Raw genomic sequence first — 27577 nt, forward strand, 5'->3', positions numbered from 1 at the left:
ACAGATGCTTCTTAACCCAAGTAAATATAGAGTACAAATTCAGCTGACTTTTCTATGCACTTACTTATAATGGCAGTTAATTTGTATTAATTATTTAAAAATATTCCAACTGAATACTGTCTCAATCTTCCTTTTATAATTGTGACCAAATTAAAATTCTTTCCAAGGACAAACCTATCAATTTACAGTTATTTTCTAGGATATTTTGTGTTTCTGATTACACTTAAATTATACTCGAGTATTTTTAATTCTACACATCGCTACTGTAGTGTATTGTTCAGGTTTTTGGTGTTGGGTTAGAGGGCCGCTACAGAGTCATTCTGCTTGTGAAAGCCTGGCTCGTCTCACTTGACTCTCCTCTGATTAACTGGGAGAGTGAAAGCAAATGAGGAGGAGGAGGGCTGGGAGAGTGAGAGAGGGAGTAACAACCACCTCCCTGCCACAAGCCACCACAGTGCCTCTGTAGGAGTGTCCATTAACACACACAGGAAGTGCTTTCCCCGACGGCCCCTTCGGTCCAATCAATCCACGACGCCATAGGTCCAGTCCCTGCCGAATGCAAGCTATCCATCAGACAGCCCAGCGCCCAGCCATCTGCACTGCAACTGGCTGGCACTGAGGTCTGCCCACACACTGAGAACGGGCTGCTTTTATTAGGTGACAGGAGCAAAACGGGGTCATTGACTTTCAGCCCTGCTTCACTCTGACAATAACCTTCATTTGGCTGAGATGTGCAGATGTGTACATATTGTCAGCATGTTTAGTATACGTTTTTTGTTTGTTTATTCTTCAGACAAAAGCTGCTATTGACTTTTGTTGCACAATCCCATTTACCTAATTACCTGGAAAATCACCTACTTAAGGTAAAACTTTTTCCTTAAAGGTTTGTGGATGAGTTTAAGCAGAATAACTGGTACTTATTTACATTATGTATTCAGTGAAGTGCTGAGGTCCTTCTTCTTTTGGCCAGGCTGATCAATATGCAGATGAAACGCATCTCACAATTTTTGCCGCATGCTGGAGCACAGAGGAGGGAGGAAGAGGAGGGAGGAAGAGGAGGGAGGAAGAGGAGGGGGGGGCCTGGTGTCAGCAGTTCAGGGGTCCAGGAGGACCGATGCTGGATAGAAAGGGCTCTGCCACAGAGATAAATGAGGTTCAGTTCAGTGAGGAACGCCAGTCCCACTGGTGCAGGCCGCAGGCAGCGACACAGTCAGGCTCATTCAGACAAACCACAACTCCCATGATGCAATGTGCTGTTAAGTTAAAGCAAGGAATTGTGCTGACACTTGTGCGCAGTTGGCAGTTTGTGATTCAGCTAAGTTTGAGGTTTTGTGCTTGCAAGCTCAGATGTACGTAGACGATCCCGCTTGCACATACACATGCATACAGACGGTGTCCCTTAAACCCGCTAAACATTTTGTGTCATACACACTCACTCTCACCCCTGTTATTGCAGTCCCAGCATTTTGGCAACAATAAAAGTTGTGTGATGTGGTAGAACTTCACAAGTAAGTGTGTGTGTGTGTGTGTGTGTGTGTGTGTGTGTGTGTGTGTGTGTGCAGTCGAGAGAGAATGCAGACCGCGTTGAGGGTGAAAAGTGAGTCCCCAGTGTAAAGCCTGGGACTACAGCTCCAGTCCTATGACCTGTGAAGGGGATATTCTTGATTGTACGAGGAGATATGGATGTGCCTGAGCGTGGATGAGGTGAAAGGGGCTGTGAGGGGGCAGGTACTTATTTTAAAACACGGCTGTTTGTCTTGGTCAAGGCCTACGGTGACAGCAGCACCGCTGGTGATTTGTCTTGGACACAGCCATCAAGAGAGACGGGAGAGTTGAGCTCACACACCCCCTCCCTGGTGGCCCCGGGGCCTCTGGGGCTGGTCTGTTGCACAGGATGTCCAGTCAACACGGGACTCACTGGAGCCGTGTTTTTTTATTTCAACCCATTCTTTTCTTTCACGCCGCTCCTTTCCCTCTGTCACAGTGTCTGTGTCTTTTTCGCCTTGTCCCTTTGCCCCCAAAAAACCGCAGGAGTGCTGCACGGCTGCCAGGAAAAAGATGGTCCACGCCTCTTTCACTGTCTCTCCCTCTCTGTCAGCTGTACCTGAATAAATATGGGCTGAGCTGAGCTCTTCTATTAAAGACAGCTGCCTCAATACTGGAGCAGAGGAAAGGCTGCATGTTCAGGCTACAGGGGCCTCCAAAAGTGTCCATTCAGCTTTCACCTCAACATCAACCCCCCTTCACACACACACATACGTAACCAAGCGCTCCTCCCCTGATGTGCATAGGTGCATGTGATTTGCCACAGAGGATAGGACTCCTACTGTGTGAGGTATCTATAATGGCAGTATAGTGCTGTCCATCTCATTGACTGGCACATACCCAGAACCATGCGTGAGCCATGAGAGTTATGAGGAGGCTATGAATGTAGTATTACAGCCTGTACTCCAAATATACCGCCATGGCTCCTTGCTTTTATGTTGAACAGTAAAACCCTCTAATAAACAAAATCAAAGTGAAGTAAATATGGCTTTGGAGACGCAAACGGAAACACATGATGTTTACGTTGACATGGCTGTGATAGGAATCCCAGCAGCCAGAGACTGAAGCAGTAGCTGTTTTAACTCACGCGGACCCTGCGCCTGCTGACGGACATCACCCAAATGGAAGCACTTGGATACATCATAAATACACAGCACCAATACAGTCGTGCCTGCGTTGTAGATAAAATAAGTACGTTTCTGTACATGTGCTCACATAGACGCAAATGCAGAGGACCTGGAAGAAAAGTCCTGTTTTTAGTTTGCGCAGATGAGCATCTGGGTCTGAGTTTGTGCTCTACAAGAACACTTTTAAAGCTCTGACTGCGTGGGCGATGAAAGACTGACTGGGATCTTGGACAAGGACAAATCGTATGGGGGGGGAAAAAGAGGGGAACGAGAAATTGGCTGCGGAGCGTTGAAAAATTTGACTCAAACCTCAAGTGCTGACAATGAAAGCTAGCCAGAACAGTTGTTTGTGTTGGCACAGGTCGCCCTGAAATTAGCCCATCTCTTTCTGACAGAGGTTGCTCAATGTGCTTCGCCAAATGCCAGTGTGTATAATATTATGAAGTTTTGCCTCCTCCCCCATACGCATTGCTTTCTATAATTGGTGGAAAAAGTGAGGTTTTCTGTTGGGAGCGCTTGTCAAGCATCCATCTCTTGTCGGTGGGGTGAAGGGGAGCAGCTGAATGAGCAGAGTGTTTAGTCTGTAGCTGTTCTCTTGGGGTTACACTTCTCCGCACGAGGAAGTAGTCCTCAGAGAACTTTCTCTCACCAAAACAGACAACTTGTGACCAGCTGATGGGTTAGATAGCGATGGATAGTCTTCCTTGACTTGTTTTCATAAACACTGCCCACAACTCTACATTTAATGTAACTCATTGTCTTTTCATGGACATATGGACATATGTACATACACATGGACACACGGAAGAAGCGAAATGACATGTGTACACATGCATAGACTAGCTTCGTTTAACATGTGCTTAAAGGACGCCTGCTCACTGTTCTGGTTGGGAGCCAAGGGTTAATGGGTCTCTGAGTGATGCTCTCCTCCTGCCTGTGTTCTTTAGCTTTCCAAGCATCCCCTGGCGTCTGCGTGTTTATGTGAATGGTGTGTATCTGTTAGTTTGTTTGTTTGTGTGTTGGCTTATACTGCATGTTAAGTGCCTTGGTGGGAGGGAGATATCCAGAATAGTCAGTGGTGCCATCACAGCCCTCAGTTCCTGGCATCCGGCTTTGCTAGCCTCTTCCCGCCTGGTTGGCCTGACTCCAGGTCTGAGCTCTTCATCTTTCCAGCTCTGGCCTAGCTGGCCAAGAGCACTACCAGTGACCCTGGATTTGGCTCACGGAGTAAGCAGGACCACTAGACATGCTCCATAGAGTACTCGTAAATCCATTTCTGCCATCACTAAATTGGAGTAAATGAGGTTTAAATAGCATACAAGTCATTATTTCCTTCCCTTTGTTTCCCCTTTCTAACTCTGTGATGGAAGTCAGCTATCATATTATCTTTTTCACTCAATATGCAGAGAACAGCCTCTCCAGAGGAATTTCTATCAACTGCCATGAATAGCTTTTCCACGTATCCCAGGTTCTCTGATCCCTGCAGGGCGCATATCCATCTGATGGGCCTGGAAGTGCTGGGGGGGTGCGGGGGGGGCAGGGTCAGAGGTCGCTGACCACGGGGGACCTGAGGTTCAGCACCGGGACGTCAGAGTGCCGAGACTGACGGGAGCAGAATGATGGCACCTTGGAGAGACGGGTCTCGTATTCTTGGTCTCAAATAGTCATGCACTCACACACACACACACACACACACACTCTCTCTCTCACACAAACACAGCGTTGATGCTTAAGTTATTAGCGGGAGACTGAGGCGCCGGTTAGCATGACCTCAGATGAGACTCCCTCAAGAGCCGTCTGCTTTGATCTGCGTTTACTACTATTAATGTCTCAGGGCACATATTTTGCTTTCATTCAGCCAAATTAAAATATGCTGTGACGTTGCCAAATGGTTCCATTTTAGGAAATAAATAGTTTATTTGGCTCTTGTGTAACAGGGGGGCTTCTCCTCAAATACTCTGGGGTTGCCACCATAACAAAGACCTGAAGCTGAATTTATCTGATTAGATTAGATAAGATATTCCTTTATTAGTCCCGCAGTGGGGACATTTCAGGATTACAGCAGCAAACAGGGTAATGTGCATACAAGAGACATTGTAAAAAAAAAAAAAAAGTAATTTAAAAAAAGTAATTTTAATAATAAACGGTAGAAAACAGTAAAATCTACAATACTGAATTATATTATATATATATATATATATATATATATATATATATATATATATATATATATATATATATCCTACTTTCTTCCAATACTACACACTCATCGCACATGCCATAGTATTGTATCTACTAGATCCAGCATAGCCAATAACTATAGACTTCAGTGCAGTGCTTCCCTGACAATTTAAGTGTTTCCATAGCTTGGATCTAAAAGCTTGAATGCAGCCGCGGGGCTCTCAGATTGAAGATTTGCATAACCAAAGGAGAGTGCAAGCACAATAAAACTGGAGGTTCAAGTCCTGCTATTTGACTTGCAAAGTTGTCTGTGTCAACACAAAGCCCCATCTTCATGCATGGCATATAGCCACCACCTTGCTTTCATACTCGGCTTCTTGTACAGTAGATGCTTACACTCTTCGTTACTAACTAGATCAGAGACGGAGTGGAGCGTGGCCACTGTCCGACTCCCCACCAGCCCCCACCCAGGCCATTATCCTGTCTGTCTCGGTAAACAGACCATTAACAGACCGAGCTGGTGGAGGCCAGATCACTATTGTTTTCCCTCCCATAGATCTGTGCAAATATTGATCTTCTCTTTTAAGTATGCTTCAAAATAAGCATGCGCTGTAGTTGACTGGAGGCTTTTTACTTGTGGGTGAGTCATTTCTGACCCAAAGAGCGGGCGGGAACCGAGGGAACATTACAGTATGATAGAGCGGGTGAAACATTTGCCTTGTGTGTATTCTGGTCATCTAAAGGAGGTCTGCTTTTAGTGTTATTGTTTTCCCTCTGTGGGCTGTGTGCCAGACAGACCAGCAGTCTCCTCCCAAGATGAACCCAGGCCAAACCAGGCCATTCGCCTGCGAAGGAGACACCAGCAGACAGGGAACTCCGAGTATAACAGCGTTCTTGCCTCCAGATTTATTTGTGTCACGGGCCGTGAGGCGACAGTGTTGACCCCGTCATCCAGCGCAGGGTGAGGTGATGTCTCCTGACTATTTTAGTTTGCAAAGCAGACGAATGCTTTCTAGAGTTGCATGCTTTGATTTTGAGCATGATGGTGGTCATGACTCATCCCATCCTTTTTGTATGTGTTTTTCACACAAACACCAACAGACCTGCACTCTGTGCCTCTCTCCTGCTCTTCGCCCCTGGGGCAAAGGGCCCGGCAATGTACAGGGGGATTAGCTGGCTCATTTTCCCCTCTTAAGAGCTGGAGAAAGAAAACAAACTCCCGTCTTGTGGGGCTTGGCTGCAGGGACTTGCCATGCACACCTCATGGTAGGAGGTACCACTATGATGTATGAATTATCACCCTCCCCCTGCTGTACCTTTCCCTGCCTTTTTTGTATTCCTTCATCCACCCTTCTTTGCGCCTGTCCCATCTTTCTCCCTAATTGAAATCTTCTTTGCCTCTCCTCAGTGCTTGAGGTGCTTCAGTAACGGATACCTGTGGAGGCGACTCACCCTCACGGGAAAACTCTTTTCTTCCTCTCTGTATCGGTGCTCTATTCCCAGAATGTTCCATCTAACCATCAATGCTCCTTTGCTTTGCATGTATGGGTGTGCCTTGTGCCAGCAGCCATTCACTGAGCAGCATATGTTCTTCCATAGTTTACGGCGCCATTTGGCTAACGATGACACTGATGTCATGTCATTGTCCTCCCTCTTCAGTCTGGTCTGCCCCCCTCCTCCTTCCTCTAAGCTCTCCGGGGGGGCAGAGTTATCAAGTAGCAGCTCAGGAGACGAAAGAAAGATGCTCTCTGTATCAAGTGGCTAGCGGGATGTGTGATGCTTCTACAAGCCCTTCGGCTGCTGCGGTTAGGTGTGAGGGCAGTGGCCCAGCCAGCCAGCCAGCCTCTACTGCCCCCATCAGTGCAGACAGAGGAGGTGCAAGGCCAACGCATGAGAGCACTGGATGAGTCGGGGCAGGTGACACTTGGAGCAGGAAGTGAAGACTGGGCACAAGAAGCACAATAGGCCTTTATCGTGGGCACCTCCACAATGTTATCTGTTCATAAACACAAAACAAGTGTACCACTTTGTCTTTATTACTGATAGCAACAAGCTGATGCCAACGAGCTGCCTTTTTGAAGACAGCTCACACATTGTCAGTCACTCTTCATGAGAATGTATTTCTATAAGCGTTAATGTCAAGTGTCACCCACAGCTTCTGTTAACACTCTAAACGTGTTCTCCCTTAACTAAGTGTTAGCTACACCCGCCTCCCTCTTATGGGACTCAGAGACTCCGACTCAGTTCGTCGGTGGTGATGATAAGACACACGATAATGGATAAGGGGTCTGTAGGCTTGTGAGGATGTGATGTAACCGTATTGAGCCCCCCTCAGACGCACTCACAGTCAACTTGAGATAATCGGATGGACACTGGGTAGGCTGATGGCTGAGGATCTGTCTCACACACTTGCACGTCCCAGAGGAAGCTGCATTCAATGGAAAAGAGAGTGACCTATGACCTATGGTGATGAAAGACGTCTGTTGACAGATATAGTATACCTGTGAGAGCCCTCTGTGTTTGGCTTGTCTGCGGGGGTTTTGTTTCTGGACTGCAGCCTGGACCAATTCACACGTTCTCCACTGGAAGGATTCTGCCCCGTCGGTTCGCCGTCGGTTCCGATAGAAACAGCACTGCCCTTAGAAAAACATGTATTCACACACATGTGAATTGCGTATCCACACACATGGAGGCATAAGCACACATCGCACACATACACAATGCGCTCAGTGTGCTGTGTCTCTCACAGGGGTACATTTTCTCTCAGGGCAGAGTGTAGGAAGGAGGGGCAGATGGGGCAGCAGTGCTGTGAGTGAAACCGGAGCTGCCTGAGGAATGCAGGGGGTGTTTTTGGAGGACTGGAGTGGAGTTTGGGGGGTAAAGGGGGGTTGACTTAAGGGGTAGGATGGGTGATTAGGGGGTGACAGCTGAGTGCTGACCCCTCTATAATGACAAATCATCTGGCAGGTGTGTGTGGCTCTGCACCCCCCTTATCCCCCCTCGGCTCCAGCCCCCCTCATTTCCAGGCCAGGAATCCTCAACCGCTGCCGGAGCAGCGCGCTAAAGGAAGACTTCCGGACATTCGCACTGCCGTCCAGCAGCCTCATGACTGGCCTTCCCTGTGCTTGTCAGCTGCCCTCTTTGTGCACGGAAACACACCAGTCTAAGCTTCTTCGCTTTGATAAACATAGCTAATGAGGCTTCAGTCCTTGGACTGGTCTCAGGTTGGGTAAGTTTTATTGATTCTTCTTTGCAGATTTTTTTTTTCCGTCCAGTTTTGATTGAACCGCATACAGAGTTTATCTCGCCAACTGCCTGAAAGTCAGCGTACCCTGTTCGGGTCACGACTCAAAAAAAAGCCTCTCATCCTTTATGAAGTCAAAGCAAATGCTGATCCTGAATCAGTGAGGGTGCTGTGAAAGCAAAATCTCCAGGTCAGTGTTGTGAAGGACAAATGAAAGAGCAGCCGGACTTATTCATTTCTCCCTGGTTCTTTCAGAAAACCCCATTCATGAAGATATTGCCTCAAGTTTCTGTTGGAGGAGCCATTTTAGCTTGAGTTTAGCTTCTTTGAACTATTAAGTCTTTATGTATGAAAGCAGCCAAACCACAAACAGTAATTCTACAGTGAGCTCTGTTTAAGACTGATCAGATTGCTCCATTGTCCCGTGCGTCTGCTCTGTGGTTTGTACGTTGATTAAGTGTCTTCTTGCTGAAATAACCATTGTAGCATTACAGGCCTCTTTTCTTTTCCATCAAGCCCGGGCTTCCTCAGCTCCTCTTAATCCAACTCAAGCCAACACATGGAGTCTAGACAAGAGGCCCAACGCAGCCTGCGCCTCCGTCTGATATCGGCTGTTTTCCCTCCAGAGTCCCAACCTCGCTGCTATTTCCCTGAAGAACCCAAACACCCTCCGTTCCGCTGCAGCGTCGTCGATCTCAACATAAAGAGAAGCCACACATTCCCAGCTGGAAATCAAGCAGAACCCCACCGGAACATTTTGCCACTTATCTTTTCACTATGAATTAGAGATGCGGCTGTGCTGCGTTTTCCAGTCAGCCGGAGTGGGGAATACTTTCAGGGACCCGTCAGGAAAATCTCTGACCGTTATTAGCATTAGCAGGAGACATTGCCCAGGTATTCAGAGTTCCAGACTCAAGTGGAAAAATGCGGTTGGCCAGATTGGCTCTGAACAGTTTTGATCCAGAGGGGTTTTGAAATAAATGGGGTGGAGTCTGAAAAATAATGCAAGCTCTTTATCATCTATTATGCTTTTAATAATTAAATCTAAATGTGACACTCATGCTGAGATGTTCATCTGAGAAAAGAATCTGGCGAAATATATATCACTCCTTTGAGTGTGTATACTAATGGAAAACGCCTGTCATATTCCCTTGTGGCAATTGCAGTCTGACACGCACACTGTCATACTGTGTCATTCAAATGTCTTCATCACCTGCACTCGTCTTTTCCCACTCTCCCCCCCCCAAGCGACATAATGGGCCAGTCCAAAGTGACCCATATTTACCCAATAATACGAAGCTTTGAAAAGACCCATATCGAGTTGCAGCTAATGCTCCAGTGGGGCCCGGAGAGTGAAAGATGTTACCGGCCGACACGGCTTGGGTTTCACGGCCCTGCGAACAAAAGGCAGTCCAGTCCTCAGAGAGAAAGGGGGAGCGAGAGAGAGGGGGATTGGGGGATAAGGGTGGGGCGGGGTGTGGAGACTGAGTGCTCACTGAAACAGTAGCGTCGGAGGGTCTCGAAGCGTCTGTTTCAGAGCGGTATAGTTTGTGTGTGTGTGTTGTATCTTGTTTTATGATTGAAGGCCGTGTAAAGAGTCTGCCTGTTTTTGTAGGCAAGTGTGCTGCACCATTTTAATGCATTTCATGTCGTTGCACGTCTTCGGTGGTGTCAGTCCACTCTTAATGTTTCAGCATTGTCAAGTACAGTCATGTGAAAAGAGTCCCGTTTGTCTTTCAGCTTCCTCTACAGCCGGTCATGTGTATGTACATGTATGCGGCTGGCCTTTACAGGAAGATGCGGATACGGCCGCTGAGTTAATGGAGCAGAACTGAACTAACCTCGGGTGTTAGGGGTGAGCAGAGGGCAGACAGGGTTGGTTTAAGAGAAGAGGGTTTGTGATGATGATACCCAAAGGTGATTTCACCTCATATCCTCCCTCCTCTTTCTACTTCCCACCCCTCCACCTACACCACTCCCTTCCTCCCCCCTCTCCTTCATGTTCTCTTTTTGCTCTCTCTCTCTTTCTCTCTCTCCTTAGGGGCAGGCAGGTATAAAGTTACACAGAGCTCTCAGCTTTCTTGGAAGGAATGACCACATGAGTAGCTTGGGGATTAGATTAGCAGGAAGAGCAGACTTAGCCGGGCTGTAAATAGCCCACTTTTTTCACCATTAAAAAGGCCCAGTACAATATAATCAATAGATAGCACTCATCTGATGCAGGAAGCCATATGAGAAGACCTCCCTCAAGTGCTCTGAAGGACAGGCTACAGCAGCTTGGGCCTAATGAAGTTATTATTAATCACTGGGCCTCCTGTTTTGAACTTGTGTGTTGTTTCTCTAGTGGGTGATGAGTGGCCTTTGTGTGCGAGACCTGATTGACATCTCTTGCTGCTCCCACTCTCACTTTCACTGTCTATTGTAAGACAAGACGAGGTCATCTCGTGTGAATGTTTGACTTTTATGTGTTTGTGTCACAGGCATGCGAGCGAATATGTTTCAGCGTTTATTTTCAGTGAAGGATTTATTGTGAGCAAAGCAGCAATCATAAAACACCAAAGCAAAATATGATCTATTGAGCGGGTAGTCTCACCAACACCTTTTTTTTTTTTCCTCCCTGTCCATCTCTCTCTCACACACACACACACACACACACACACACACACACACACACACACACACACACACACACACACACACACACACACACACACACACACACACAGGTGTTAGGTTACTCTGTAAAGCAGCTAGAATGGGCACAGAAATCACACAGGGCTGTCTGTGCTCTTGATTCCCGTTTCACTTTGAAGTTTCTCCGGCTCACAGGAACAGGGGCCACAAAGCCAGACTCGTGTGAGGGCTTTAGCCCTCTCTGCCAGGATTCTGATTTCCACAGGGTGGGAGGTGTAGGGGGAGAGCGTATTGACAGGCAAGGCTACGTGTTGTCTCAGTTGCTCGAGGACTTTGCTTTTTTAGCTTTGTAGTCAAGATGCTACGAGAGAGCAGTACAGAACATGTGTGCAGGTTTCTCCCCTATTGACCACTTTGTGACGGCACGAAACAGTGGAGGAAGGATTAGAGTGAGTGGGGACACAGGTCAATCCCCTATATATATATATATATATATATATATAAAATCCCTGTGGAGACTAAATTAACAGCTCGACTGTTTGTCTGTCTGTGCATGAATGTGAAAATAAACAGGGACTTTTGGCTTTCCTTAAGAACCCCAAAAAGGGGCTTTGGCAGGATACATCTGTAAGCACTTAAAAAATAAAAGACACCCATAATACTTTAATAGAGCCATGTTGGAGAGGCTTTTAGGCACAAGGTGATCCAGTGTTAGTGTATGGGTACGTCTGTCTTCGTTGATCTCATCAAAGGGCCAAAGGGTCGCGGAGAGCCAGAAAAAATAACTTCAAGTGTGGATTTAATGAAGAATAAACTTACACTCAAGTTACACTCACAGGAACTACTTTTTGAAATCAGCTCTCTGGGCTGCCAGTCAGTCACATTGTTTACAAAATACCTCGCTGCTGTTACTGACCAGGGCTCTCTGTGTGTTCTCAGGTATCTGAACCACGTGCGGGCTGCCATGCCTCAGGACACAGCTGGAGGATACACCTCAGCTTTGGCATGTCATCGAGCTATTCAGGACGCTTTCAGTGGGCTGTTCCTTCTGAAACGCTGAGCACATCCAGAGCTCAAACAGCGCAACAGCCACTGGTTAGAAATGTGACTAAAAGGACAATAAAAGCCGTCTCGCTACCGCTGCAGAGAGGGCAAAAGCTGCTGTGGTAGATGGTGATATGACGGATTTTTGATTAAGGGGTATATGACTTTTTAGATTTTGTGTTAATTTTATATTTAAATAAATCACACTGAAAAGCTCCCATCATTTTTTTTTATTTATTTAAAAGTTAAACAACTTAAGACGTATGACCAAGCTCTGAATAATAGTTCTAATACATTCTAGTATGAGCAAAGAGAAGTCAAGATTGCTTATGAAAGGATGCAATGTCATGTTAAACTCAGTTTGTGAAAAAAACTTAACTCAAATGTTTCCTTATATTAATTTGTGGGTCGTTATGATGATTGCGTCGAATCAGTGGCTTCTTCACACTTCTGTCTCTTTGGAGCTGGTTCTGCTGAAGGCTCTGTGGAGGAACACAATCTGTGTTGAATGTAATGGTGTCAAACTTTATTGTTCACAATTTAAAAAAAAAAAATCTTTGGCCCATCTGTCAGTACACTAAAACATGCAAATACAGCGACAACGTGACTACTCCTACGTTACGGCTGCAAATAAAGATTATTGATTTATTGTAAATCAGAATCAGGTTTATTGCCAAGTAGGTATTCACAGAAATCGTCTTCGTATTCTGATAGTAAAATAACTAAAAGATGTATATCTGCAGTTTACTTTTATGGAAGATGAAAAAAACTCACGTTTAAGAAGCTGGAAACTGATTAATTTGGCCATTTTTTTCTGGAAAATCTACTCAAACATTGTAGATTTGAGTTTAGCTCTTTTTAAAGTAGTGAAATATATACGACACAATAATTAAGCAGACTGATTAAACTTGAGTTTAGCCTCTACTTGGAGAACTGGGGATGTGAAGTTTCCTCTGTAATTATATTTCCAGAGAGCTCCCACCACATGTTTTCGTTGAATATTTAGTTATCACGTTATCATTAAATTCCTCACTTTTATGGATTAACGCTCACCTGTCTGTTCATGATCGCCGCTGAAGAGGACCTCTTTCGGGACTGTGAAACTCACACACATCATATCTTTGTTGGGTGCTACATTACGCACAAAATGCACAGAACATCGGTCCTTCAGGGGGAACCCGAGGCTGTGGGAAGCCCTCTCCGCCACATCCGCCTCCGGGTTGTCATCTTTAGAGAAGCCGTAGCAGTGCACTGTGGGTAGGTTCTCGTCACAGGAAGGCTCCTGGGGCAATAGGCCTCTGAATGCATCCAGGAAGTCCAGAGCCAAGCCAGGCAGGTTCATCACTACATGAACACTGGCTTTTCCCTTGAGCAGCGCGGGAAGCTCCTGTTTCAGAGGCCCCTGGATGAACGCTCTGCCGTCCAGGTTAAAGGTTCTGACTTTCTTCTCCACCTTGTTGAGTTTGCAGTTGTGCTGCAGCCATCGGTGGGACTCTGGGTTGAGATCGTTGGCCAAGACGTTTGCACCCGAGCGGGCAGCCGGGACGGCGAAAGGTCCAACACCGGCAAACACATCGAACACGGAGTCGCCACGTTTCACGAGCTGCACCACGCGCTGGTGCTCTGTGCTCAGCCGGGGATTCCAGTACACATGAGAAAAATCAAACTCGTATGTCACCCCGTTTTCTTTCACCTGCAGCACGGACCAAGATGCAACCATCAGTCAAGAATCTGATTACATCTGAGAATTACTGTGCACGTGCAATTTAAAGAAATGTTTCAATTATCAAATAATTGCACATTTGCGATTGAACCTACTTTAGCGACCATGTTCTCCTCTCCAGCTAGCATCTCCATCTTGAAGTTGCGGTAGGTGGAGTCAATCATGTTTGTCTTATTGACCACGCAGGTAACGCCAGGGTTTTTGTCCATGATGACTTGACCTACAATGGAAGCAGCCACAAAGTGAGCAATGAATATGACTTCCTAACTCTTCTTTGTTAAACCACTTTCCTTTTAAATTAGGCAGCAATCAGAACATTACACATTAATAAGAATTTAAGAAGGAAACTAAAAATAAATCTTAAAACTTTACATGCAAAGTGTAAAACGTTTTCTGCGAAAGTTGATTTAAGTGTGGATAGTACTGATCATATCAACGTTTCTTCCTGACTGATTGACATGACAGTAAGTCACAGTTGACATTATTTGCCAATTTAAGAAGGAGCCTGATTAAAACAAAGCATTGTGCATTAAAGATATATTGAGGCACTGGAGTGTGCACTTGAGACTTGTGGGGGATTTTGGAGCAACGTGTTAAGACAGCGCTCTCCTCAAAACCAAATTGAAGGATATATTTTCTGGAAAATAGAATACTAAACTTCCAGAGACTTGTACACTCTACACTGACAAGGAGCCAAAAGAAACCTTGTATTGGGTTTTCCTTTTTAATTACTCATCATTTGTGCTGAAATCCTTGCCTCACCTATGAGGTTCTTGTATGGCAGCTGGTGGTCCCTCAGGTTCATGTGTGCGATGTGTCCCACCCGGCTGAACCCAGAGGTCACGTCCTGACCCTGAGGGAGCACGGCCTCCAGCACTTCATCACTCTTCAGGTTGTGATAGGTGAGTCGCAGCTCATAGTACTGCAGCTCTTCAGCGACACTGAATGACCTCAGAGCCTCGGCTTCTGCTTCACTGAAGGAGCTTGAAGACGACACTCTGTTGGGGTCCAACAGGACCAAACGAAAGTCACTACTCTCCTCTTTATCTTGCACCACTCTGGGCACCCCTGGGCGCTGGATGGTCGCCTTCCTCAGGCTCTTTACCACCTTGTTTAAGACCCCAGTGGGCACCCGTAGAGCTGGGACACTAATAGTCTGCGTGAAGGCCTCTTTGTCCAGAGAGGTCATACCCCGGACCTCTGGAGGGGGACGGTACAGTTTAGGCTCCATTATGGGTTTAAGAGCAAAGCCAGAACAAACGGAGGCTGGCAGTGAGGCTGCAGAGCAGAAGCTCCGGTGCGCAGCGGCAGCTTTTCGGTTTCCTACAATTGGTATCGACGCAAAGATTCCGGAGAGGAGCCTGAAATGACAAAAACGTTGCGGTTATGAAGCAGAAAAGTAGAAAAAAACACATCATAACAGTGAACTGCGTGTTAGATTTAACAAAACGAAGCAACACTGTGATAAATTAATGGTTATTATGCTTTTATTTGTGAGAAAATCCACATTCAGAGCTCACCTCAACATCCTCTACGCGCAGGCATGCTTGAATTGCGTCATCGGTGGTCGACCAGAGCTGGCAGCTGATTGGTCAAACGAGGGAAGAGGCGCTTTCTGATTGGACGGTCTCTTTGTTGACGCGTTCGAATGCGACGGAATAGAGAAGGCGTCACGAACAACAATAGTCAGCAGCTGACGATTTGATAAGAGGGGAAGTTTCAAAGTGATTTAAGAGAAGATGGTTTCATAACTCGTTGCGTCCTCGGGCTGACTGCAGTGAGGGGTTTTGTCAAAAGGCAGAGAAAGCTTGTTTCTTGTAGTTTGTGTCCTCAGTTTTTGAGAGTAGAAAATGAGCGTCAATCAAAGAGCAACCGCAGAGCTTTATAGTGAACGCGTCGCAGGGGACACCGAAGGAAACGAAGTGACACCTTTATTATCAAATGTAAGTATTAAAACAGCATGGCGTCTTTCACAGCTAAGTATCAGTGCTTCAGTCTAAATGTGGGAATTTCAGGAATAATATGCACCAATAGTGTTTCCATGCACAGCTTGTCAAAATGTTGTTTATGACAGACATCACGTGCGTTGTCAGCACTTATACAGGGGAAGTCCACCCTAAAACATACATTGCACAATAGTATTTCAAGGATTATTGTCCATTGAGGATTTAATCTTTCTATTCATTTCTTATGCAAATAAAATTGTCCAGACTGAAGACAATCAGTTTGCTTATCATGATCATCACCACTCAGTCCATAAACATCTATATAATATGTTCTCTGGCTTAATTTAATTTAGGTGCAACTAAACTAATTGTTTGCCTATTATAGTCACATCTGAACCAGTCTTGAAAAGCACACTATGAGTCATGTTCTGCACTTGTAGAATGTAAACACCCCTTCAGGTTGTTTGTTGACCTGTTTTCAGGTCTCAACAGCAATACAAATAACACAACCCCGGTGTCCTTTCCTAAGTGGCAGTACATCCCAATCAAGAGATGAATTGATGATCATCAGTGGCTGTTTCTGGAGTTAGTCCATTAACACCATATCACAAGTGATATGATTCTGTGAGCTCAAAGACTTCGCTGATGTTGAACAAAGGTGTAAATGGTTCAGATTATCAAAGCAATATTAGGCTATATTAAATACAGGAACAACATATGCAAGTGTATTTTCTGTTTAATAACGTTAACAATCCATATACTGAAGAAATGCAGAAGCAGAGCAATGTGGATCCATGTAGAGTTGTTGCAGGGTTCATCAGTAGTGAGTAATCTGAAGTATTGGATGCTACTCTGAACAATCGGTCATCTATTTATTCTTGTTGTGTAACTGGAACCCCCCTCCAAAAAAAGGAAGTGCTGACAGTAGAAATACCCTTGCACTTAATCTGATGACACACTGTCTTGTTAATGAATTAATTACAACAGTCATGGTAAAACATGTCTCAAATTACTTTTGAGTGAATTTGTTATCTATATTTATCCTATCATCAATCTGAAACCATGGGTAAGACATAAAATAGAAAAGGAACCAGGTGGGAGGAGCAGCGATTGTTTATTATACTAGTAGGCTTGTTGTTTTACTCGGCATTGCGTTGGACTGGTGACAATGCATGCTGGGATATTCTTTACCCCGACTGTGACCATGAACAGGAATAAGATAGTGGTGAATACATCTCTATGGAGTGCATTAAAGTGTTAATGTCATATCAAATTATTAAGGTTTATTTAAAAATTCACATTCTTAGCAATTTCAAATATGCTAATTTAAATTGCTACATTATAATTTAACAAGACAACCAGTCCACTTTTCTACCCGGGGTCATAGTTTACTTCCTGTCTTTCAGTACTGTAACCCAGGGTGAATCTGATTCAGCGGCCTTCAGGTCAATCCAAGCTTGTTGTGACACTGACACCAGAGTTGCCACTCGTTCTCTCCAGGATATCCCCTATTAGAGAGGTCAAGCAGTTTGAGCAACTCCCCTTATCCTGAGCTCAGGCAGCTGTCCCACAGCTAGCTGCTCAAATCCTACCCCGTCCATTTCCATTTCCATTCCCTGATCCTACATGCCACTGCAGTGTTGTTTCATGACATCCATCATCAGGGCTGGACAGCTGTTCTTAATACTGTCAGAAGCAATTCTCTTAAAGCTCTTACACAAATAAAAATAGTTCTTCTCCTCCTTTGTCTTCACCCTCATTGTTTTAACTCTGCATCTATTATTCACATGTTATCTCTGCTGTGTGTGCAGGGATCAGCGCCGCCTAAAGGAGCCTCCTTCGCCTTCTCTGTGTTTAACCTGATGAATGCCATCATGGGCAGCGGCATATTGGGTCTAGCTTATGCTATGGCTAACACTGGAATATTGGGTTTTTGGTAAGAATTCTCTCATTACATATTTTACCTCATTGTTGTTTAAATATCTGACAGATGTTTAAATATATCAGACATAAAACTACACACACACTAATGTCTACTCTATGTACCTTTCCTCTGTAGTATCCTGTTAGTACTAGTATCCAGCTTGGCAGCATACTCTATACACCTCCTTCTGAAGCTATGTGACAAAACAGGTGAGAGCCTAACAATGGATACACAGTCTAACTTTAGATTATCACTTCCTGTGTGTTTATCCAGGGGGTTTCATCCAGATGTGTTTTACCATTATCCCGGAGTGTCCCCCTTACTTCACTTATGATTAGATCCCTATTTAGGGAAGCTATCTGATGTGTTGCTATCTCTTTGTTGTCTTTACTCACTTCCTAGTTGTAATAGAATCGGTTGATGATGTTTAAGAGCCATGCAATGAGTTAAGAAGAGATAACAGTGGTTTGTTGTCTGTCAATTATCATCCAAATACTGTTGAGTTCCCTAAGAGTAACTCTGTCGTCTGATCCTGACATTTTTTCTAATCTTTGAAAGCAAACTTTACCAATTTACACCTTTTCAATGCATTTTCAGCTCTCATGTATAACGTTTTTTGGGGGCGCGGGGGGGATTTGTCTGATGAATTGAGAAGAGAAGTGAGTCTTCAGTCTGAACTAAAGACGACAAGTTTGAAACATAAAAAAATCTGGAGGTGTTAGAAAGAGTACGTTTATCAGACCTCTGCAGCTGGCTTCGGATCTCTGCTTGAGGCTAGCAGCTCTCCACTATATTAGCCACTACAAGCATAACACACCCAAATCAGCAGTAGAGTTGCATTGTGGGTAAAGTAGGCACCAGGTTTTGACAAGGAAGAAGAATGCATGGACTAAAAAAAGACAATAGGCTCGTTCGTTAGAGCTGCGCCTCGCCTGGAATCCAGAGCAGAGCAGAGCAGGCGGCCGCAGCAGGAGGCGTTGACAAAAAACTGCGATCAAGTCGGACAGTTTTCAGCTGACTTCATATATATACATATATATATATATATATATATATATATATATATATATATATATATATATATATATATATATATATATATATATATATATATATATATATATATATATATACACACACACACACAGGAAGTCACAGAAAAAATGACTTCCTGTTAGTTCCGAACTTTTGTCTACTTGTAGTTTACAGATCACGTTTGGATTTATTCATATGTGTTTGTAAATATATATTTATGTATAAATGTGTGTGTAGCTGCATCCTTTGTTCTTTTTATGTCTGCCTGTGAAATACATTACTACTGGTTTTGATGTGTTATATAAATACAATTGTGTATTAACAACCACACAATATATGTTTTTAGATTAAACATGAGATGAATAGTCAACAATCGAGCGTTAAGTATTACAACTACACATAAAATAAGGATTTTCTACAACACGTGGTGTTTGCTGTCAGATCTAAGCGACAGCCAGGCGTTTCCCATCATGCACTGGGCCACGCAGTCGTTGGACAGCTACTGTGCCGCCTAGCTCTAAAATCGACAGCAGCCTTGACCTCGTGGGATTATTGTTGACCACGTGTGCATGACGTCAGAGCAAGTCGGACACAAATCTACCCAGCATGCATTGCGCGCCGATCGCCGCCGATCGATTCTGCGCAGAACTGGCTCGTCTCGAACGAGCCTATTACCTCCGGTTCTGCTGCAGCAATTTTTACCCTTTCTGTTTTAAACTGATCAATGTGAGTCTGACAATGTTATAGGAGTGTAATGCTGCGAGTGTAAACTCTTTTAAGTAGTTGAGTAAATGTGATTCTTTTTAATTTGACTCTCATAGGTATAAATTCATATGAAGAACTTGGAGGGAGAGCCTTGCAAAAACCAGGAAAAGTAAGTGTTTTCTTTTGGATTCATTAGTTTGTGTTTGCTCTGTCAAATATATTGCATTTAGGCACTTGTATTTTCAACATGACCAGAGGACATGTTCCAACTAACCTCCTTTTAAAACTCTTTTTAGGTTCTGGTTGGAATTTCTATTATCATCCAAAACATGGGTGGTAAGTCAGCACCCATTTCACTGTACACTCGCATACATTTATTTGACATGCTGAATAGGGTTAGACTATGGCCAGTTTATTTTGGAGGCAGATAGTGCCTCCTACTGGTGATCAGAAGCCCCTGTGCTCAGGTTGTCTCCCTCCTTCCTGTGAGGCTATTATCCGGATTCCCTGATAACCTTTGACTCTGTAGCCGCTGTCCCCTCAGCCCCCTCCCCTGGGCCTGAAATCTGACTTCTCGTCTAATTGATCACTGATGGTAAACCCACCCAGTGTTGAGTAACCTAATGGGACCCCTCCCTTTATTTCCCCCATCCCCCACACTTCTCTTTCTCCCTACTGCGATCTCTCCACCCGTCCCTCAGCCACAAACTGCGCTTCTCAGACAGTGGAGAGCTAAGGTGATCGCTCCTCTGCAGTCATTAGCGGCACGGCTGAGTGGATTATGGCCGTGCCCTCTGGTATGTTTGTGGTTTTCCCAGCATGGGGCAGTATGTGTTAAAGTGTGAGAGCCAGCACTGCAGCATGCATCTGTCTACACCCAGGGCCCCTTTTATAAGAGTGCAATTAGCCTCACTCTAGGTAAACATTCATCTGTACTGCCAAAGGCTGATGGGCCAATTGACCTTAATTACTGACCAGCCCAGGGCTCTCACAGGCTGCCTGTCCCCTCACTCTTAATGAAATGAAAGTGGCTCTGTCTTATGTTGAACACACTCTCCCACTGTTTGCTTACCACACAGAGACGGTTTGAATCAATATGTCTTGATTTTTCTTTATTTTTTTACATGCATGCTGATTATAATAATATGTTTTCCTGCCTCTTGGCCAATAACAATAGTTTTCCTTTACTCAAGGGCATTTTTTTTGACCAGAGATGTAAGTATTATCCCACCAGGAATTCCCATCAAAGTGTTGTGCTTACTGTAACCTACTGCATGATATTAAACCATTGCATCATGCCTGTTGTGTGAGTCCTGTCAGTGTGTCCTTATGGCCTAGTGTGGTTGAAAATGTTTTTGTGGTTGGTTTAAATGGTTGGATGTATTTTTGCAAGAAAACTTTTTGGCTAAAATTCTAAAGCAACTGCTGCCTCAGAGCAACCCTACTGACATATTCTATCGTTCATAAAGGGCATTAGCTATTCACAGAGTGTGTGCCCTTGTGTCTGTGTGGGCTGGAGGGTTATTGGATGAATTTTCTTTCATAAACAAATACAGGATCTGAGGGATTATGGTCTAGGCTTATTTAACGGCGAGTGCAAGACCTGCCTCGGGGGCAATGAGGTCCCAGCTAACTCGGGCTCTGCCTGGCTTTACAAATTTAAATCCCTTAACATTATCTCCCTTTATGACTGACCACACACTGCATTTGAATCCTGTTTCAGCCAGAAACGTCCTCGTCACCGTGTGCAGTCTCCATCTCCCCTCTCCCATTTTCCTCCTGGTGATTTTGGGGCTGTTAAGACCCTCAGGAAGTGACCCCGATCCCCTTTCTGATTGGCTGTCCGTTGGAAGGATATTGGAGCCCGTCGGAGGTTGATAATATCCTGTTTCCTAGTGAGGTGGAGCAGTGGGAGAAATACCTGGATTAGCGTCAGAGATCATTATTGTTAGCATTCCTCCCCCCTTGCACTTCTCCATCCTGGCTGCTACTCCCAGTCTCCGGCAGTTGGATGATCTGCATAATGTCTGCTCCTCTGCACCGAGGGCTTTACTGGTGATCCCCTTGAGCTGCTCGCCCCACCCATCTGCATTAACTCAGAGCCTTGGTTCCCCCGCCACCCTGCCTTCCATTTCCTTGTGCTGGAAAACACACACCGCCCTCACACAGCAATTTAAGATTCCTTGTGGCAACATACAGTCATCTGCTATGTTTATGATTTAGTCAATTGGTATGATTGCACGTTTATGTTATTTAGAAAATAGACATTTCCTGAATCTTTTTCCCTCTCTTTCCTCAGCCATGTCATCATATTTGTTCATCCTGAAGTCAGAGCTTCCTGCAGCCATCGACAGCTTCTTGAACCCAGAAAGCACAGGGTGGGTACATGAAGCACTGTAAGCTCACTTCTCCGCCAATAAGGAAATTTGGTTTAAAATCTGTCACAGCTGCGGGTAAAACCAAACCATTCTTTTAGATTAGCTCCACTAAGATAACGAATGAGTCATTTCTGTTCCCATGATGTTGGAGATTATACCTTTTGGCCTTCAAATAAGTCAAATTTGACATTTCTGCACCACAAAGCTACAAAAACTGGAATTAATCGGCAATGAGAAATACATGAATGATGCGGTAAAAGAAGATCACTCACCAAACCACAGTGCACGACTAATACTTTGTCTGTGAGTGACTGGAGGGAAACTCGTGCTCTGTGCTGTATGGCCTGAAGCATGCCCAGAGGAAATGTTTTTATGACGGAGCGCTATACATCACCAGTCATGAGCAGCCCGTGTCTTTCATTGGCCTACGTGGACGAGCTCCCAACTCCTAGCCCTCGCAGAGAAGTCCAAGGCCAAGAATGTAATTTCCATCACTTTATTATTGGCCACACTGGTTTAAGCAAGAGTTGTAGCTGCGCTCAGCCCAATCCGTCAACATCTGAATCTTCCACACACAGCTGCTTTGTATTAGTGCTCTCCTTTCACCCCCAAATCTCTCGCACATGTTCCCCGGAATCAGACTGATACAAGGGGATATCAGTTTTGCCATTCTAATTACAGCTCAATGCTGAGGGAACCAAAACATTTCTGTTAATGAGTGGCTTTGGGATTTTAACAGACACGTACTCAATTCCATCAAAGCCTAAATGAACAAGCTGTTTTACATTTAAACGCATTTTGTTTTCCCGGGTCATTTATCAAAATACGACAGTGTGAAAACAGTTTCTAATGGGCTGTATGTCTTGTATCTACCAACGTGTTTCAGTTCAGTAACGAGGCCAAAGATGAAGACGACTAGATTTGAGTTTGTGTTGCATTGGTCCGATTTTTGCTGATCTTTCACACTGTGGAGATTGGCTCATTGGCGGTCATACTGCAACCTTAACTGAGTGCTTTCCTGTATCTCAGCATAGCGTGAAATGTTCCACATTTCATGGGTCTTCTAGGTATCCTGCGCCTTTTACAGTAAGCCTCGAGTCTCTTGAGAATGGATCCTAGTGGTGGTGGAGATTTTTTTTATACATCCCTGTGTATGCATAACGTTCTGTAAAAGTAGAGAGGGGGGGTTAGCTAAGCTGCGGTCGAGTGGTTCGGCTAAACTTAGGTTAGAGTAAAAGTGATTGGACAAGACAGAGTCAGGGTCAGAGCAGAGGTCTCCCTGACATCCAGTTACAGGGCAGAAACGGCGTAGACGCAAAGACAAATCCATCAGCGCCTATGGTAACGCCACAGCTGTGAAACTGCCAAACAAGGGTCACTGGGGGTTGATGTGGTCAGAGCAGGTGCAGCTGACTGTGGGAGCCCCATAAAGAGTGGTGGAGCCAGTCCCTCATGACCCCACGCTGCTGTCCAACATACAGCAGCACCCTTCCCACCCGACCCCCAACCCCAGCGGAGCCGGCATGCCTTCCACATGTGTCACCTCGAACACCGTGCCGCCGCCTCCTCTAGCTCCCCAATCCCGAATAAACCGCTAAGGCTATCCCTCAGCAAAGGAAAATATTATTCCCCCTCCGAATAACCGGGCAAGTGAAATGTGGTCTCATCTGACTGAGCGACACAACGTTTGCATGTGAATTAGATAATTGTTATGGTTTGCAAGAACTAAAGCCCTTTAATTTTTACCACATGAAGAATCTATCGTTCTGTGTTTCAGCACGAAATGAAGACACATTTTCAGACTTGGTTCACTTTAAGGCTCTGATGATTTATCTCTTGTCATCCCTGACATTGCAGGACCAGGGAGATGATGATGATGATGGCAAATGGGACTTGATTCAGTTTTAATAATTCATGCTCACTTGTTTTCCAGACATGCCTGGTATGAAGATGGCAGAGTGCTTCTTATCCTAGTCACACTCTGTGTTGTACTGCCTCTGGCAATGTTGCCTAAGATTGGTAAGTATGGAGATCAAGTGGCATCTTTATTTGCTGCTGTAACTGGCTTGAAATGTTGTTTCTCACCAGATCTTTCTCTCACCCTTACAGGCTTCCTGGGCTACACAAGCAGCATTGCTTTTTTCTTTATGCTGTACTTTGCAATTGTGGTGAGTTGAAGTATACCCGTTCAAAACTGTTTTATTTAACTGTCCTGTTGTTGACACGTTGTCTTGTCTCCTCTCTAGGTTGTGGTCAAGAAATGGTCCATCCCTTGCCCACTGCCCCACAATGTGACGACCCTTTCAGGTGCCTTCAAGGTAACAAAAAAAACCAAACGGTTTCCTTCATGTTTGATGTAGGTAGTCTGGACCAGACGGTCACGGCCACAGGATTATGAGGAGAACTCAGCAGACAGTGTTTACTGATTATGTCGACTCTGGCTGATGAGGACCAGAGGAAGTTGCAGAGAGCTGTGTATGGTGAATGGTGCCAGTCCTGAGGGGAAGGAAGTTCAGATGACCTTGCATCAGTCTGGAAATGACCTCTGGCCTTTTAGAATTATACTGCCCATAGTATTGCTGCAGAGCTGGCATGGTTTACTTAGCTGATTGTTTTCCTTTTGGCTCTGAATCCAGGCAATGGATTCCAGCTTTGTGTTGTCCCGTCTGCAGTGGCTTCTCCTCACTCCTCAATATCACGCTTCCTCTTCTCTCTTTGTTTCTCCAGATATCAAATTCCTCTGACTCAGAATGTACACCCAAACTCTTTGTCATCTCCAGTAAGGTACGTGTATGAAACCAGCCCCCATAATAAACGCTGCACATGCAAAACGTGTGAGGCGGCCTTGAGAAGTTGTTGAAAGTCTTCTGCCCTGTTTTTGACTCTGGAGAGAAGTCACACTGGGTTTGCATAAGGAACTCTGGTGCACTATGCAGTTGTCACTCACATTTATGTTACATGTAAAGGCCGCATGTACGTACATGCAGAATTACACAAAGCACATGTTTGGCCCAGATGTCTAAACACTACTTGACAGTGTTTAGCACGAAGATCCTAAAAGGGGACATTTACACAGTTCTCGGTAATATGCTGTCTATTTATGTCCACTGAATAAATGTACTCTGACTGGTCACACTCTGCAGCCCAGATGGTAATTACTACTACACAAACCATACCTTGACCCACCTGCCCCCTCACTCCTGGGTGACAGAGTAAGCTGATAATTTGTTAATGACGGCTGCGCTCCGACTGCTGTGTGTTGCAGAGTGGCTACGCCATCCCCACCATGGCCTTCTCCTTCATGTGCCACACGGCTATCCTGCCAATCTACTGCGAACTGGACCGGTCAGCATTGCAGCCTCTCACTTTCACTGTTGTTATTTAAGTCATTGATTCTATTGTTCACCAGCCAAGTAAAGATTACGCTCAGTGATTGAGTGTGTCCTTGTGTCTTTCAGGCCTACGAAGTCCAGGATGCAGAACATTACCAATGTCAGTATTGGCCTCAGCTTCCTGCTTTACCTCATTTCTGCGCTGTTTGGCTACCTCACCTTCTACGGTAAGCCTGCAGCTACTTACTGTAGCTGCTTTTCCAAACCCTGTCATAGCGGTTCCCATTGTGCCCTCACTTCATCCTTGTCTCGTGCTCATAGCTCATGTGGACTCTGAGCTGTTGCTTGGCTACGATGCGTATCTGCCTCGGGACATCATGGTGATGGTGGTTCGACTGGCCATCCTGGTCTCTGTGCTGCTGACTGTTCCCCTTATTCAATTCCCTGTGAGTACACCAACCCCAGAATATTCTATAACAAAAAAAAGTACCAAATACTATCCCAATTTCCTCATTCCTTATTTTGGATTATTTACTCAATTCTATGAAATTACTTAAACACAAGAAATGGTTGAAATGATTTGACTCTGATATAAAATGTAAGTTTTATTTTGGATTTGTTGTGTATGTTTATATTACTATTCATTATATTGCTATTTATTATTAAGTGTATCACTTAAGAAAAATGTAATTGATGATTTCAATATAGATATAATTGTTTTTCTTTCTTATTGTTATTTGTGTTTGAGTTTACATGTATATTTATAATGCTGAATGTCCTATTAAATGTATGCCTGCGCCTTTGCACAGTTCCTGTTTTGCAATTTGGAAAAAAGCCACTTATAAAATAACACTTTAACTACAACCAACAAGTACATCCTGCCAGTCTAAACACTGCTCCAGTTTCAATCTTCTCTCGTCAGACATTTGGTCGGAATCATTAACACAGCACATCTTCTTTGAGTATGTTTGGTTAGATTAAGCTTTGTTTGTGTGTACGCTCCAGGCCCGTAAGGCTGCCATCTTGCTGCTGTTTGGAGGACGGCCCTTTTCCTGGCTGATCCATATCTTTGCAACTCTAATCATCCTGGGTGTCGTGCTTTTGCTGGCCATCTTTGTGCCTGATATCAGAAATGTGTTTGGAGTAGTAGGTATGTGATGTTTTTAAAATAAAATATAAGAAATAATTAAAAAAAAAATTGTGTTCTTATATTCTGGTCTTTATACATTCTATAATTATTATTCATTTTATTTTAGCGACAAAATCATTTTGCTTAACGGTGACCTTAAAATATTCTGATCTGTTTTCAAGTACAGAATACGTTCAAAGCAGCCAAGCTTTTAGCAAAGATGTCGATATTCCCCAGTTATTGATTGTGGTGGCTAAACTCACAGTATCTGTTCATACATAATTAATGATGCAGTCCTGCTCAAACAGTTTATGAAGCTGCTATTGTCAGACATGTACAGCATTGTCTGTGCAATTCAAGTGACTTTCCTGTGTGTTTCTCCAGGATCAACAACATCCACCTGCCTGTTGTTTGTTTTCCCCGGCCTTTTCTACCTCAAGCTCAACACGGGACCCCTCAGATCCTTTGACTCCATTGGGGTAACTAAACACTGATATAGTCTGTCAATCGCACCCATATATGGATCACTGTTCAATTTAAGCAACAAAAACCGTTAGAGCCCATATTCCGTACTGACTACAGCCACTGCTTACATTTGTACTTATTTTGACTTTCCTTTGTAGTTAATGATGCTAACTGTGTTGTTTATGCTATTTGCGTCTCTAGGCTATACTTCTGGTGGTCTTTGGTTTCATTGTGGGAATCATCAGCTTCTCCGTCATTGTCATCACATGGGCACAGAACTCATAACCCCCTCTTTGCCACCCTTTCAGGGTAAAGCGTGCCAAAGAAACTGAACAATGGACACCAAAAGGGAATAAACGGCATTACCTCAAGCAGATTATTTGTGGTTAAGTGGTTCCCAACACGAGACCAGTGTTTGTTTCTCAACTTTCTATCTTGCAAACGTAGACCAAATTTACAAGGAATTGTCATGTTATGTTCCTGCACATTGTTTACACACACTGCCTTTTGAGCTATTCAGTGCAATGTTTAATGTTTTCTTCCAAAAACAAAATATAGGTGAACAATACAGGAAATTGACAGGCAAGATGTCTGCAAATCTTTGGGTTCATTTTCTGTACCTCTTTTTTTATCTTTATTTTCTGACAGCCTTTGTATTGTGCTTTGTGGATGATTACAAAATGTATGTAAACCAATCTGTAGTCTTTAAAGAATGCTGTTGACGTCTAAACCAATCAGGTTTACCCCTTTTCTCAAAAATGTGTTTGTGGAACATTTTCACAGTTTTAGATGCACAATCACAGATGTTCATTTTTTCTTTAATGTATGTACCTTTCTGCTGCTACTTGTATCCTTTACCTCTTAATGAATGTGACAAACGATTTATATTGTTCAAATTACTGGCATTTAATAAAATTGTTTATGTACTGATGTGTCCGTGTTCTCAGTGAACCACTAACTTGTCTTTATTAGTGTTGAGAAAAGCTCATCGGTGTAACCTGTCACAGGCTGTGTGTTTGATTGGCAGGATAGTATTGATGCTGAGACGTGCTCCTCGGCGTACTGCTGTGGGTTCAGCCTGTAGCTAATGAAAGCCACATGCTCGGTACGTTTCTAATCATGATGCTGTTTAGATTGTCTTCATGCTGCCTCTGGAACTTACAGC

The 27577-nt window shown here is 44.3% G+C and overlaps 3 protein-coding genes across 4 annotated transcripts in view; 2 read left to right on the forward strand and 1 right to left on the reverse strand.

Moving 5' to 3' along the window:
• The window catches only part of mnat1 (MNAT1 component of CDK activating kinase), a 31958-nt gene extending 19965 nt beyond the window's left edge, over positions 1-11993 (forward strand). For both annotated transcript variants that reach the window (XM_079218112.1, XM_079218113.1), the window contains exon 8: positions 11671-11993. In XM_079218112.1, coding sequence (XP_079074238.1) covers positions 11671-11791 — 121 coding nt within the window. In that variant the 3' untranslated portion in view covers positions 11792-11993. The remainder of the gene's footprint in view (positions 1-11670) is intronic.
• A 44-nt stretch (positions 11994-12037) lies between these two features.
• Positions 12038-14729, reverse strand: trmt5 (tRNA methyltransferase 5; the record flags this gene model as incomplete). Its single annotated transcript, XM_079222219.1, has 4 exons — positions 12038-12257; positions 12829-13468; positions 13594-13718; positions 14261-14729. The coding sequence occupies 4 exons, from the start codon at positions 14727-14729 to the stop codon at positions 12187-12189; spliced, it is 1305 nt and encodes a 434-aa protein (XP_079078345.1). The 3' UTR covers positions 12038-12186.
• A 1883-nt stretch (positions 14730-16612) lies between these two features.
• Positions 16613-27337, forward strand: slc38a6 (solute carrier family 38 member 6; the record flags this gene model as incomplete). The annotated part of the gene is made up of 16 exons (XM_079229190.1): positions 16613-16669; positions 17256-17380; positions 17504-17577; positions 19225-19277; positions 19405-19444; positions 21408-21486; positions 23420-23505; positions 23596-23654; positions 23733-23804; positions 24214-24270; positions 24752-24831; positions 24945-25045; positions 25140-25264; positions 25824-25968; positions 26332-26426; positions 26614-27337. 16 exons carry the CDS (start codon positions 16613-16615, stop codon positions 26695-26697), a joined length of 1332 nt encoding a protein of 443 aa, XP_079085316.1. The 3' UTR covers positions 26698-27337.
• Positions 27338-27577: the final 240 nt, after the last annotated feature.

Source organism: Taurulus bubalis (assembly GCF_910589615.1).
Source record: "Taurulus bubalis genome assembly, chromosome: 1".
Classification (NCBI taxonomy): domain Eukaryota; kingdom Metazoa; phylum Chordata; class Actinopteri; order Perciformes; family Cottidae; genus Taurulus; species Taurulus bubalis.